This window comes from Melospiza georgiana, chromosome 2 (genome assembly GCF_028018845.1).
Source record: "Melospiza georgiana isolate bMelGeo1 chromosome 2, bMelGeo1.pri, whole genome shotgun sequence".
Taxonomy (NCBI): domain Eukaryota; kingdom Metazoa; phylum Chordata; class Aves; order Passeriformes; family Passerellidae; genus Melospiza; species Melospiza georgiana.
The window spans coordinates 29765778-29781989 of NC_080431.1; the positions used below are offsets into that span (position 1 = coordinate 29765778).

Consider the following 16212-nt stretch of genomic DNA (forward strand, 5'->3'; position numbering starts at 1 on the left):
TCCTAACAGTCATTGGCTATAAAGATGTGTATTTAGGACAGTAAAATCCTGAAATGATCTTTCTGAAGACATTTTTGGGGTTGAAGACACTCTCAAATAGTTTGAATCCAGCAATACTAAAATGCCTAGTGAAACTTTTCTAGTATCCTAATGTTGTTACTCTATGGAAACAGACTTGTATCATCAATTAATTAATCACTTAAAGAGCTGATGAAAATATACCTACATTTACCTATAGTTAAAATACTAGGTTAAACAATACAATTTCTAGGTAATATATTCCAGCCATTTATAGGAACACTGAAATTGTAATGTTTACAGTTCCCAACAAACAAGCTTTTTCAGGTTCATATACATCTATAGTAATAAACCAGGCTTTCTTAGCTAGGTTTGTTGATTTTTCTGTGCTCTGTTAACTGCCCTATTATGAATAAAAACTACATTAATAAAAAAAAATTACTCATTTTATGGAAGCAAGGGGAGTTAAGAGAATCAAATATCCAGCAACACATTTTTGGCAGTGACTGAATAAAACCAGCTGGAAGAGAAAGCTGCATCTGACAATACAAACAGTATCAGGAAAAACAATCCAGGTTAAAGATGTTTAAAAGATAAGATGGAAAGGTATGCGTCTTTTACTTGTTTTTAAACTTATTTTTAAGTGTGACTTTTTGCTTTTCTCCCACGGCTAATAAAGGTTGAGGGGCATTACATTCTAGATATTGGTCATTCCCAATAACAAATACACAACATTCTACTACTCTCCTGTAGCAGTTGTGTTTAAAACTGAGGATTCTGGCCTACAAAATTTAAAGCTGTGTTCTAGGAAAATAAACTAAAGTGCTATCATAAACATGTTTGCATAATCTCTCAAATACTTGCTGCATAAAGCTGTCTTAACTGGAGTTTATTTAAAATGCTTTTGTGTATACAGGGGACAGAAATATTTTCTTTAGTGTTTAGTTCAAAATGAACCTTTAGATAATAGCTGAAAGTATGAACAAATGCACTTACTATCAAAATTAAAGTTACTTCCCTACATACTTGCTACAGTATGGTGACAAGCAGGTTACTTCAGTGACAGACAATTCAAAGGAACTACCAAATGCCCTTTGCTGCCCAGGTGCTACATCTGCAGAGGAGAGATGAAACAAGGGACAGTACTTTATTTACTAGAAGGTGAGAAGAAACACATGGAAAAGTGATGATGCTCCTGATTCCACTTTAGAAACAACCTGAAAGAAAGCATGGTCTCTCTTGGTTTTCAAAAATTTACTTAGCCTTTTAATTACTGATGGCTGCATGAACTTTATAGGAAGCTTATAACTAAACACATTTAGAGCAATGCTTCTATCTTAAATCATATATATATAAAAAAATTGAATGATCAGTGCAGTACTTAAATGCCTGATTTCCATCCTTTCTCACCCAGATGTTCCATCTTTTGAGTGCCAGTATTACACAGACATATCTACATAAAAGAAGAGTTCCACATTTTCATCTCCAACACACTGCTTCAGAATAAGCTGGCTGTCTCTTGACAACTCTCCTTTGAAGGACATTCACACAAGGTCTATCCCCTATATCTGACTTGGCTGCTCCACTTTCAATCTGTGCTGGTTTAGGATGGGCTAATTAATTTTCTTCACAGCAGCTGGTATGGGGCTTTGTTTTCTATTTGTGCTGCAAACAGTGTTGATAACTGAGAAATGTTTTAGCTGTTGCTGAGCAGCCCCTGCAGAGTCCAGACCTTTTCTGCATCTCATCCCACTGCACCAGTGGGAAGGCTGGTGGTGCACAAGGAGTTGGGAGCAGACACAGCCAGGACAGCTGACCCCAACTGACCACAGGGATATCCCACTCCGTGTGGCACCAAACTCAGCATATAAAGCTGGGTAAGAAGGAGAAAGGGGGGAGTTTTACAGTAATGGCGTTTGTCTTCCCAAATCATGGCTGCATACACTGAAGCCTGGCTTTCCTGGAGATGGCTGAACACCTGCCAGCCCTTGGGAAGTGGTGAATGAAATCCTTGTTTCATTTTGCTTGTGTGGAAGGCTTTTGTTTTACCAACTGTTTTTGCACCCTACAAGTAGCTCTGTAGGTCTCATAACAATCAATCAGTTTAGACTTCAATTTGAGTAATAAAACTCAAAAAAGTAGGAAAAAGAAGACAAATATACTACATAAATAGGATGGAAGTTATTTCCATATGAAATACTATGAAAATCTAGAGAAGTTTTGATCTTTTAGTACCAATTTAACAATACAGAATAATCAATTTTCAGAGGAAAACTGAAGTATGCACTTTCACAAATCCATGGATAAGACAGTCAAAGAGAGAGGTTCTTAATCCATAGAACTCAAATCAGAGTTACTTATTCCAGGCTCAAAGCACAGAGCTCAGCAATGCTATCTGTCTTGAAATAAAAGCCAAAGAGGGAAACTCCCAACAAAATGTCTATATTGACATTCTTCCACTGAAATTATTTCCATCATCTTTAGCAAAATAAAGAGCAGGAGACAGAAATAAATCAGGGGTTACTATGCTGGAGCAAAGTACTGCACTTACAAACAGACAGCAAGAAAATCACGTGCCAAACAATATGATTGAAGCACAAAATCTGCTACCACATGATATTATCATCAGTTAATGATTAGAGGAAATATGCTGAAAAGATGTATGTGTACAAGGACATATACATTAAAGTGAGGAGGGTAAGCACCATCAACCTTCCTGACCAGGCCTCCACCTAAAGCACAAGTTCTTACAGGAAGTTGATCTACTGTCAAGGAAGTTAAATGCTTTTTTTTTTTTTTTCTACTCTTATTAAGTTCTAATTTCTGAAGGTAACTATTTGAAGCACTTTGATAATTTTACACAATTATCAACAAATGCCCTGGTCACTCCATCTTCCACTAAAACACAGCCAAATGTGACAGTTAAGTTCAGAAACCAATTAACATCAATAGCTCAAAAGTTAAAAATACAAAGTCATAACCTCTCTAAATTAAAAGCTACACAATTAATCACCTACAATGGATTTTTTTCCCTTCTGGAATTGCTGTCTTGAATGAGGGAGAATAAAAATTCAGGTCTTGGGATCAGGAACTCTAAAATGACAGGGAAGTCTGTGCTAATATATATGTAAGTGTCATTATTTCCAAGGGTTTCTTCCTTTACCTCTACAGACATTACTGACAGCAAAACACAAAACTTCTCTTGTCCATAGTGTGGAAGAGGCTACAGCATGCAGGACTGAACAGGGTGGGGTGCTGCACACCTCTGTGTGTACAGCTACAAGAGCGCAGAGGTTAATCGAAAATATTCCCTGGAAAGTACAGAAAGAAGCAATTCAATAAAGGAAGCAGCTTTTTTGTGGAAATTTGGTACTGTCTTACACCCTTCCCTTAACCTCTACATTCACTTGAACAGAGATGGGCTTATCACAGATTTTTACAGGCTTGGCAAAATCTCTGTGGAAAAAGGTCATAAAGGAAGCACAATGCACAGGGGAGACATCATGGCAAAGCAGAAGGGAGGAATGTACAAGGTTGTGCACACAAAGGCAGTGCATAATTCCAGAAGAAACCATCAGAAAACCAAACATGCAAATGAAAAAAAACCTGCTCTGGTCTGCTACCTTGCTGTCAGAAAGATCAGTCCATTTTGTTGTTTCCCAGAATGTCTCTGTCAAAGCTTCTGAGCAGCTTTCATGATCCTCATCTTTGCCTTCTGCATCACTGGAAGCAGCCCCTTCTTGGGTCTGCAGATGAAGAAGTTGGTCAGCCAGCGCACTTCCCTTTCGACAAAGCGCGTCCACTAAAGTACTCTTCTGTTTTTCCATTTCACTAGGGAGGAAAAAAACAGTATGAAAAACATTTAGAATCTTTTGTAGATGCAGCCTTAAGAACAGAAACAGTACTGACTCAGTTTAAGCTAAAAAAGTTTACAGTCATTAGTACACACAAGGCTATTTACTATAAATTAAACTAACCATATAATATTACCCAAAGACACTATGCATTAAAGATAACCATTCTTCTAAGTATAAAATGCCTTAGATGACTTAAGGCAAGGGTAACTCAGGATTCCAAAAGTAAGTCAGCATCTAGAAATACAACTTTATAGTTCCTGGCATTATAAACAGAGAGTCGAATCCACCACTAACATAAGCAGATATAATTCTGCTGACTTCAAAGGAATTGCATCCATTTAAAGCACCATTGAATTTGGTGTTCAATTTCAGATGTTATATTCAAAACACATGACCTAATGGATCAACTTACCAAGAAATGTTTAGAATTAAGTTTATTATGTCAAGGCTTTGCTTTATATCAGCAATTCTAGAATTACACAAAAATCTGGATTCAGGATAGCTAGAACAGATGGACCAGCTTTACAACTGAAATCTGATATTTTATAGATAATCCACAAAGATGCATCTCCCATTTTAAGGGCCTAATATTCAGAGCTGCTGTTCTGTTACTAAAACAGCCCCATGCTACACACAGCAAAATCCATCACTTATTCTCCAGACTACGGTGTCACCTTCAAAACACTATCTTCCTAAGGATATACATGCTAATAGCACAGAGGAACAATCTGAAACTAAAGAACAGTGGGTCTCAAATACTCTGCAGCATGGTCATCACGCTTTTCGCAAACGAAATCTCTTGAGAGCAAACAGTTACTTCTTTGGCTGATATAAATTTTGTCTTCAAGTACAGATGGGAAAGGTTGCAAAATATAAAGAAAAGGCAAGTAGCATTCAAAACAGATACTTCTACAAATACTCCAGTGGTCCCTCTGAGCTTAGACTAAGCTTGATACAACAATTTAAAATCCCATTTTTCTGATACATTTAAATTCCGAAAGAATCCTTGTTCATTTTATTAAATAAATAAAAAAATGGATGTTTCAGTATCCCTGCATTCTGGAAATACAATAAGAGAACACAACAATTGTGTCGTCATATTTTAAATTGTGTGTGTGTCACAAAAAAAATCATACAAGTTATCAAAAAAAGTTGCAGTCATTCTATTTCTTACATGCAGAGACAAAGTACATAGACTACAGAAATAGGATGCAGGAAAATTATTTACTGGGTAGGTACTTTTTTATAGTAGTTGCATCAGGCCTGGGATCGGTCTTCATGGCAAAATATACTGCTAATGCTGTTTGATCAATATGAGAGATTACTGTATTTGCAGCTTCAATTATTTCATCAAGTCTTTTCATTCGCTCCTAAAAGAAGAATATAAAGATGTTCAGCTCCATAAAATTGCTTCATTGTTGATTCTACTAAAATTAGGGTGATTGCAAAGCTATGCAAAAATAACATTTGATCATTCAGTATGTTCTTTTCTCCATTTCGTTCAAATTTTGCATAAAACACCCTGGAAAGTCTTCAAGATCTCCTGCATACCTAGTCTATTTCACTGAAAACAAACTGTGAAATATGGTTGGAGGTTGGAATGTGCAAAATGCAGAGTTTACAGAAAGAAAATCACCTTCCAGTACAAAGAGTACTTTTGTAAAATGTAGCAGTTACTCAATTCAGAAATAAATATAAAATCACAACAAAATAAAAAGAAAACTATTCAAGCTAGTGGCATATGCACAAAGGTGTTTGTTTTCAAGATGAAAAAAAACCACATGCAAACTCTTCTGTTGACAGCTCCCATTTCTGAGGACAGTAATGGAAACTAGATTTAGCTGTGTCACTTTAGGGGGTTACTGTCCTCAGCTGTCTGAGTCATGCTGCTAGGAGAAATTACCAGACCAGAAGAGAAACAGAATAGGATGTGTGTTTGTCTCAGTAGGCACCATTCAGAATAAAACTGTTGTAGACTACATAATTATGAAAACTTAAAATGTGTTTAACTGAACAAGGCATAACTTGATGAGCAAACACACTTTGGTTAGGCATAGTTTCTTTTATTCTGCCATGGAATTAAGTAAATCACAGTCAAGGGAGGTACCTGTCACTCTAATTAGAAATTTCTGCATTTTAATGCTGCATACAGTCACTTCAAGTTCAAATGTGCACAAAGGAAGAGTTGTTAGGGTGTATAGAGACAGATCAAGCTTAAGAAGTGTTAAATAACCTTTTCAGAATCCAGCTGATGAAGTCTTGCAACATACAGAGGAAGATGATTAGGAAATGCTTCTTTCAACTCACTATACATGTCAGTGGTATCCAGCCTACAAGAGAGGAGGATATAGCATTAAAGTACAGATTGAGTGTATTTTTGTGAACTTCAACCTGCTTCAGGCTTGTGTAGTAATGACAGCAGACATACTTGGTCATCCACTGTATTTTTAGGTCTCTTAAAGCTTCAGCAAATTCTTCTTTTGCATCTTTTTCTTTTTCCTGTTCTTTTTCTTTCTCTTTGCTGCCATTTTTACTCTTTGATGGTGATGGTATCAGATGATAATGAACAGTAAGGACATCCTGGAGGTGGGAAAAGAGACATATACTCAGAGGGATACAGTACACTTTTTTTGATGTCATATGAAAGCTAAATCATAGCCAGCAACTACTCTGAGCTACACATACAGTGAGTAAGGGTTCTGAGAGCAAAGATATTAGACAGTAAAAATTCAGGAATTGCTTAAAGTTTTTATTTTAAGCAATACAAGGATGTAAATATTAAAACAGCACACTAGGTGTAAGAAGATAAAGCCTAAAATTTAGCTAATTTGATATTCTTACATTCACATAATTTTACATAATATTAGTTAGGGAATAAGGTAAGTAGTTTTCTGTTTGTTTGTTGATAAAAAAGCAAATAACTTGGTTAAAAGGATAAGGGAAAAAAAAGACAGAGATCCTATCCTACAAATCTGGCAATAAACAAATGAATAAAGATGGCTGAATTCTAAAAAATAGTACCACTGTAGGATAAACATGAAACATGTCACAGGATATGTTTATTACTCCCAAGAGACTATTCCTTCCATGTGCATACTGAATTAGCTGATGCATCCAAAGTCAACTGATTTCCAGTGTGCTGCTGCAGACTTTCCAGTTTCACCTATATCTCAGTTCTAATTAAGTAGATACAATAGCAAAAATTTTTTTAACCCTTATATGATAGCATAGAAATATGACTACAGTTTGAGTTCATGCTACACTAATCAATAACCACCATGAGAAAACCAATTACAGATATTTAAAAGGAAAATCCTAACTCAGACCATGTTCTTGAAGTTCATTTCCTGACAATTTACATATAAGGTAGCATTAGATTCTATCCACTGCTTCTAAAACATCAAACTGCTGGGTGAGGCCATTTGTTCGTTTTGGTTTTAATGTTGCAGTCTTTACACAAGCCTTTCCCTGAACAGCAAGGGCACATGTCCCATGACTTTACATACAGGATACTTCACAGAGAAGATCATGTAAGTTTAAATCCTCCAGATACTCTGTTGCAACATGGTGCAAAATACTGAGTTGCATACTCAATTACTGTGGCAATTTAATTATTCTTACCAATTATTCCAGAATACATTTGTGGGAATGCTTCCCATAAACCAGGTCAGTGTTGTGTAGTAAAATGAACCCTTCTGTACAAAATGGAGGTAAAGTTACTGAAATAGCAAGTAAAATGGTGACAGAATTGGACTTCAACACTACACTTCTGAAACATTAAAAAAACACGCTGTAGAAAAATTTTATTTGAACTTAAAGTTCAAACAGACCAGCATCCTGCTGTAGGTTACTGAACACAATATTGGTAAAAGTGACTTCAATATTCCCTTAAAAAAAATTTCCAGCTACTTAATATGAAATCACAGAATCACAACATGGACATTTAAATAATTTCTTTTTAAAAACTAGTTCAGATAACTAGTCTGCATTAAGGAACTATCTTGCACACATGCATTGCAAGTATGAAGTGAACAACCAGTGAATACACCTAAATAAGCCTCCAGTAAGACCTAGGCCAGAGCATAACGTAACAGGTAATGGAAGTAAGTACATACAGAAAAAGGTCAGGAACATGGCGTGGGGTTCACTAAGGTAATTAGAACAGTAGAAAGCAACAATATAGTTCACTAAAGCAAACAAAACATTTTAAGAAGTCTAAGAAGCAAGTTCAGCACAAAAATCTTAATTTACAATATCTTCTAAAAGATGTCCTCTATCGAGACTAGTATTTTCCTAAGAAAGAAACGTGCCTAAGAAATATTCTTCCAAGAGTTGGGGACTTCCTTTTTGAAAGTCAATTTTCATTTCACTTGGCAGCGTATTTTTGCAGTTATATATGTAGATGACACCTCTGCATTCTCAAGCCTTGTCTATATGAGAAGGCTCTAAAACTCTGGTTTGTTTCAAGCCAAATGTAATTGGATTAACAAAATCTCACTTACATGGATGAACACTTGCATTTTGAGAAACTAACCCTGTGTAGCTAAACCATCAACAGTAAAAAGTCATCTCCCTGTTTTATCACATAGGTACTTTTGGTCTCATGAGGTTCTGCAAGCCTTACAAGCTATGACCACTGAAAGGAAAACAATGAGCTTCAGACCCAGGCATCCTCCTCTCAAAAGAGCTTACAGAACAGACTTCACTATAGACCTCAAAATTATTTCATGGGATAAATAAAGTTTAGGTTATTATCATATTTAACTAACAATTACAGGGCATTAAGAGGGACTGAAGCCTTATTTATTTTATCTGCAAACACTAGGAACATTTCTAACACTTGGCAACTCCCTAGGTACAGAAGATCTCATAATGGCACTGTCATTCCCATTACAGAAACATTCGCCATTAGAGAATAAGGAGAATAAAGGCAGCTTTTCACAAATCAACAGTCCAGTCTGTTTTCTTATTTGAATTTCTCTCTGACAGGAACAGAATTCCTAGAGTAGTGTACTGGATTTCAATTTATATATACTTATAAGAAGATAGAGAGCTATAGACAGAGAAAGACAGCAAGTGAGCCTATTATCCACTGAAAAAAATTAGGGAAACTTTCAAATTTATCCACTAAAAAGATATGCAGCATTGAGAAATTGTGATGCATACAGGATACGCATTTCGGTCAGTGCACTCTGTGGAGTCTCATAAGCCTCACTGGGGGTTAACTTTTAACTGAACTACAAACTACACACATAAACAAGCACAGTGCCATCAAAACACTCACCTCTTAAAGAGCTTAATTAACAGTTAATTTGGCTTCAAGACTTCAATTTAGATTTCTATCTGGTGTTTTACCACCCAGTACTTTACATGTAAAATACATATAAGACCATGGTTATTTGTACTTCAAAGCTTTCATAGCAAAGCTAACCACAGAAAAAAAAAGCTCCCTCTAGGAACACATCCCAGGTCTCATTTTCCATTTAATAAGTATCTTCGAATTAATGCCTATTTGCACATACAGATGAATATACATATGGAATTTGAATCTGTTTTAAGATTCATACAATTTGTGCAGTGTTCCTTATTTTTACGGCAACTCTCATTTAGTGGAAAATTAATAAAGCTTCTTGGAGTCACCAGGCAGGCTTACACAAAATTTTATCAGACACACACTTAATCCTATTTTTGAATGCCTCATGGTTAAACAGGGATAGTATCTTAATGCTCAAAGAAGTCACCCTTTTATCTGACTTCACAGTGGTATTTATTAATCTTCCACTAGTACTTATCAAGATTTGCATAATACATTTCTTGCTTTAAACTGGAAGAAAGGATAGCAGAATAGGAAAAATGGTGTAGAAACTTTCATACCCTTGGGTAATTGTTACATACTGCTGTTCAAAAGCTGCATTATGTAAACCAACAAAAAGTCATTCTTACAGACTGAAAAAGTCAATGATATGTTTTTCATTCTAACTTTGTTCTGGACAAAGCTTGGAGACCAGGAGAAAAAGTAATCAGATTGTACCTGTGTTACAAATGAAAACAAAGACACCTGTTTACTATGTGGCAAGAGCCCCTTGACATTTTTGTACAGTATAAAAGAATTAACTATCTTTGGAAACCTAGGCTATTTTTATGCAAACAGAGATGCAGTCAGGTGGATTGAAACCTGCTGAACATCCGGGCCCAGAGGGTGGTCAGTGACACACAGTTGGAGGTCAGTAACTAATTTTGTGCCCTAGGGGTCAATTCTGGATTGAACCCTGTCTGATGTCATCATTAGTTACCTGGATGATGGAGGCAGAAGGCATCCTCAGCACATTTGCTGGTGACACCAAAGTGGGAGGAGTGGCTGAGATGCCAGGGAGTCTGCTGCCATCCAGAGGGACCTCAAAAGGCTGCAGATATGGGCCCAACAGGAGCCTCATGAAATTCAACAAAGATAATTGCAAGAACTGGAAAAGAATAAATCCATGCATACTACATGCTGGGGGCCATCCAGCAGGAAAGCAGCTTGGCATCCTGGTGGACACCAGGTTGAACATGAATCAGCAGTGAGCCCTTGTGGCAAAGAGGGCTGCTAATCTTACAAGAGGGCCTAGTCCTATCTTTGAAAAATATGAAATATCTACACATATTTTTTTGACTGACTGCATCACTGAAGAAATATGTAAACAAGTTTTCTGTGCTGGAAAACATCTTAACTGCATGTAAATCTATGACAGGGCAGGGTAAATACCAACATTTTTAAACTAGGAAGGCCTTTGAGTTGCATTCTCAGCAAAATGCATTAATTATTGGAGCTCTTACAGAACAGTGCCCTGAACTACACTATGTTTTATTTCCCAGAATATGCCGAGTTGGAAGGGACCAAAAGGAACGTCAAGTCCAACTTCTGGCCCTGCACAGCACCATCCCCAAGAGTCACACCATGTGCCCAAGAGTATTGTCCAAATGCTTCTTGAACTTTGTCAGGTTAATGCTGTGACTTCTCTGAGGAGCCTGTTCCAATGCCCAACCACCCTGTGGGTGAAGAACCTTCTTCTAATATCCAACCTAAACCTCCCCTGACACAATTTCAGGCCACTTCAAGTCCTGTCACTGGTCACCACAGAGAAGAGACCAGTGCCTGTGGCCGCACTTCCCCTCATGAGGAAGTTGCAGACTGCAATGAAGTCTCCCCTCAGTCTCCTCCAGGCTGAACAGTCCAAGTGACCTCAGCCACTCCTCATGCAGCTTCCCCTCAAGGCCCTTCACAATCTTCATTACCCTCCTCTGGAGACTCTAATAGTTTAAAGTCTTTCTGATATTGTGGCACCCAAAACTGCACAGAATATTCAAGGTGAGGCCAGCCCAGAGCAGAGCAGAGCAGGACAATCCCACTGGTGCTGCTGTGCCTGGTGCCCCCCAGAACACGCTCTGGCCCTCCTGGCTGCCAGGGCACTGCTGACTCACGCTCAACTTCCCGTCAACCAGGAGACCCAGGGCCCTTTCCATGGCACTGCTTTCCAGCATCTCATTCCCAGTCTGTACCGTACATCCAGGCTTGGCCCAGCCCAGGTGCAGAATCCAGCACTTTCCCTTGCTGAATTTCTTATGGGCTGTGATTACCCAGCACCAGATTTTGTCAAGGTCTCTCTGCAGGGCCTCGCTGCCTTTAACAGCTCCTCCCAATTTAGCATTGTCTGCAGACTTGCTGAGTATCCCTTCCAGTCCTGTGTACAACTCGTTATGAAGATGCTGAAGAGCACGTGAAGGGCTGAAAATGGAGCCCTGAAGAAATCCGCTAGCTTAGCTGCTGCTAGTACACTGATGAGTAACAGATGGAAATAACAAGAAGGACCGCTTTCATTTTGGCTTGGGTGGTTTTAGGGCTCAGATCTAAAAACAAATCTCTGTTCTAGAACCAAAGAAGAAAAAAAAAATCAACAAAAAATCCCCCCAAAAACCCACAACCTCTGGAATCTGTTTAATAGGTTTTGTAATTCAAATTGTATTATTATTATTATAGTTTAATGCCCTTATTAGAGATTCACTTAGTGAAAATCTTATACCCTATTTACCAGGAAGTCATGCATTCACATGGGATATTAAATTATCTTTCTGAAAGCGATCTGCGTGATTTTCAGGTATGAAAATAAAACTCAGCAACATACACTAAAATCCTTCTTGGAAAGCCTAATCTCATTCCTTCAAGGTTATTACACCAAGATGAGAGTAAGTTAGCAGGTTCAGGTTCCAGTTTACTATTCACAGAATAACGGAGCATTACTATAAACTACATTATTCACAGTTCTCAACAGGAATCCTGGCTAATCTGCATGTCACTCCAGAACAAAGTACCTTGAAATCAACAGAAAGTAAATACCTTTACAACTTAAGAACAAGAAAAAACCCAGTAACCTTATGTAGGTAGTTTAGTGAAATATATTTTTGCATTTTTTTAAACAAACTGGTTTACGCTGACTGCTGGTAAAATATTGTATTATCTGACGTGACAATACAAGAAAGAACAATACTAAACACTGTTAGACTAAAAGTCAACCCCTCTCTAAACTATCTGATACATGTTCCAAAATTCATTCTGTGACTACTACTACCTGCTACATGACTGTATAAACTTCCTTGTACGTTTTTTATGACTGTAAAGAAGACAACTATCAATTTAGTAGACTGGGAATACAGTTAGATATTCAATTATTCAATTTGAAGTTCATATTTGATTCTCAATCTGCAGACAGAATAGGCAGAAACACTCGCCACAAAAAATCTTGACCACAAACACTGAACATTCCTGAGTATTTAAGAACAAGAAAAATTGCAGATCACTAACAGTACATGCATTTTTACAGCACTTATGGCAGAAGTATACAGATGCTCACGTGCCTCTCAGCTATGTGTTACAGTAGTGTTTTATCATTCTACCAGTAAACATAAGGTGCTGAAGTAAATAACTGAGGTCTAAGCAGGTAGATGAAGGAGACAAATTAAAAACCAAGACTGGTAGACAAATTCTTTAAGTCATATGCAAAAAGAATTCAGTATATCTTTTTCAAAAACTAACATTCAGTACCTTTTTAAATTTTCCTTGTCGCTTTGCTGCAGACTGCCCCTGGGAGTTAGAATAACATACTGTAAGAAAACATGCACACACCACACAGGATGGAGACACCTTCTCTGTACAATTACAGTTATACTTCCAACCTACAGATTTCCAACTTTTAGAGATTCACATGTATGATCAAACATGCTCTTAAAGCATGCTCTTTCAGGTTTTATAATCAATAAACCAATGCATCACTGTATATACGATCCATTACTCCTGCAATATAAGCAAGTGTTGTTAACCACTTAGCTTCAATAAATAAATTACAGAAATTCAGCCTCAGAATTTTAGATTTTTGACTGTTCAGTGGCATTGCTCTCTTTCATAGTAAATACAGACAAATTAAGATACACGTTCCCTTACCTTGCATCCACTCACTGACTTAGAGACAACTTTGCTGCCTAGTCCTCCTTTTTTGTCTCCTGGTACATATTGAGGTTCACTAAAGGCAGCAGAAAGTATCAATTGCTATTTGATACCATCCTTTTTCCATTGAAATATGACCATAACAATAATGCCTTTGGCTATGATATGGGGAACACCTCAGCTGGAATTTCTTCCTGTGTAAGATCTTAAGTATTCTCTATCATATGAAATTTGACAGGCTGTATGTACCTATCTACTGCTTCATATCCCAGAAACCACTGTATATAGCCATTTAGTCTGGTTTTAAAATAAAATATGCAATATTGCAATCAATAGTTCAAGGAAGTGCACAATTCTAGCTAGGGAAACTAAATTATCATGGATTTCATAAAAGCACACTTGCAACCTCACAGGTACCACAAAGAAATATTAAAATAGGTATTTTAGAGCTCCTAGTTACTGGGTTTTTCCTCACTGATAAATAAATTCTCCTAATACGTTATCATCTGCAGTTACATGCAATCTGCCCCAAAAGTACAACCATTTAGATTGAATCAACTAAACTTTTATGCTTAACAATATCTAAAGGTACATGCCAACGTACTCTCAGAAACTTATTTTCTATGAAGACATATACTCTCATTTTATACATGTTGTTCAGCCACATCTAGTGGTATATGCACATAGATCAACTATCACTGAGTACTAACAATCATCAGGATTGACTAAAATTTAGTCTCAGGCTTACCATCTGTTTAAAAACAGCTAAGGCAATCTTCTAAGCACTGTAGCACCAGATACACAGAAAAGTGACAGTTACTATAATCACTGTTGCATCACAGAGTCATACAAGTTAAAAAACATTTTTCACAGGGTGCTGTGTTATGAGCAAAAAAAGTCATTTTTTTTCTAGCCTCACACACAGAGATCTTATACCATTCTGTTGAAGCATACAATCATACCAGTGGTTGACAACAAGTGTGTAGCAGGTAAGAGAATCTGTTTATGCATTTGGGTCAGCTAAATTCCTATTACTTGGTAACAGTAACATATATGTGTTTAGAAAGCTCATGTTTCTGCTGAATATTGCATGCATGCAACAAAGAGTATTACAGAACCAACATGCACATAACACTATATGCATGTATTTTTCATTCAAAAATTACATTAAGCTAGGGAGTTACATAAGGTCAATTTTAAAGCCTCCACACCAACAAGAAAGCAGTTGCTTCTAGAAATAAAGGATTTTAGAGCAAAATAATTAGAACTCAAAATTCAGAAAATGCAATTAAATTTGAAATTAGAAGATGAAAACAATAATAGAACTACTTAGAAATTATGCTTACTTTATAATGAAACAACTGCTTCTAAAATGTATTATGTTACCAAACCTAATGCTCTTTAAAGTACTAATCCCATACATAACAGCACTTCCTGGCATGCAATTTGCTTGCTAGAAAAAAAATTCAGAAAAAACCCCCGTCATCCATTCCATATACTCACAGCTTTCTTTCCAAGTTCTGTTTTAGACAGAGTAAGACTTCCTGCAAGATAACATCCTGGTCCTGCTCCTTTAGGTATTCTGTTCAAAGAAAGTAAGTTCAGTGTTAAAACCAGGCTCACTAAGGTTCCACGGAAACTCAATAAAGACACCAAACAGGAAAAGAGCAACAGGAGGAATAACCAAGCCTGGACAGGAAGACACAATTGAAGTATCATTTTAGTGAGGAGCAGAGGCAGCTGCCTAGACACAGATGAGAAAAACAACACTTTGTAACTTACTTGTCATCAGGCAGGGATGTAACAAAGAATGGCTGACTGTGTTTCGGTGGTAATGTCAAACTGTTGGATTTCTTCTTCCCTAAGAGAGCAAGGCTATGGTTTTCATAAATATCTAAGCTTAAGGTACTAGACAGCCTATGAGAAACAATAAATGGCAGGTCTTTGATGCGATCCAGCTCACTGTTCTGCTCATGACGAATTTGTAACCGAATAGTGTAATCTCCTTTTTCCAGTTTCACAGAATACTGAAAGAAAGAAGTTCTCATAAATGCCAAGATTCAATATTTTACCATTAATAAAAAAAGCTTCCAAACCCCAGAAATAAGACTGTCATGTTTTGAAAGCATTCTTTAAAAATTTTTATCAACCTGACAGGGCAACACATATCTGCACACATTCCAGCAACAGTATGCTAAGTCTCCTTTCTGATACTGCTACACTAAAACAGAAAGCAGCCCCAAGTAGAAAGGAACAACAACTCAGAACTACCCAGAGCTCTTAGAATATCCCTCTTCCTGGCTAGGGAGTGATGCTTCCTGTTGGTATTTTTTCTGGATTAAATATTTTAGAATTGTTTTAGAATCATCCTATGATGCACAACACCAGAGATTTACAGCATGATAGTTCACCAGGTCTAAATAACAAAGCACTAGGGTGATGTTTAGATTTTATATTATCTTAAAAATTCAGGTTAAGGAACAGAAGCTTACACAATGCAATTTCTGAAAATAATTTATAAACTGTAAAGCACGTCTCTTGAAACTATCTTTTGCACACTTCCAGAATAATCAATCTATCAAAATTACCATTACATTGATGATGTTCAACTGTGATTTCATACTGGTAAAATACAGTTTCAAACAAAAAATTATGAATAATGTTTCTTTTATGACTTTTTTCCTTTTTTAAATATTTTTTTTATTTCTCCCTACTTCCCCCATGATCCAGGCACACACACAGTCTGTTAAGGCAGAAAGAGATTCCGCAGAGGGTGGAGTATCTACAAGTGTTGTGCAAAAAAATTTCTCTTTTAAGGATGGCAACGGGAAGCAAACAAAGCTGAAGCACTAAAAAGGC

At 36.9% G+C, this 16212-nt stretch overlaps 1 protein-coding gene across 2 annotated transcripts in view; it reads right to left on the reverse strand.

Moving 5' to 3' along the window:
* TPP2 (tripeptidyl peptidase 2) overlaps nt 1-16212 on the reverse strand; it is a 49276-nt gene that overhangs the window by 3523 nt on the left and 29541 nt on the right. The window contains exons 22-28 of one of the 2 annotated variants that reach the window (XM_058045188.1): nt 15136-15380; nt 14857-14935; nt 12955-12993; nt 6304-6455; nt 6109-6205; nt 5115-5245; nt 3642-3849 (exon numbers count right to left, since the gene is read on the reverse strand). In XM_058045188.1, coding sequence (XP_057901171.1) covers nt 3642-3849; nt 5115-5245; nt 6109-6205; nt 6304-6455; nt 12955-12993; nt 14857-14935; nt 15136-15380 — 951 coding nt within the window. The remainder of the gene's footprint in view (nt 1-3641; nt 3850-5114; nt 5246-6108; nt 6206-6303; nt 6456-12954; nt 12994-14856; nt 14936-15135; nt 15381-16212) is intronic. The other variant, XM_058045190.1, reaches the window with a different exon arrangement.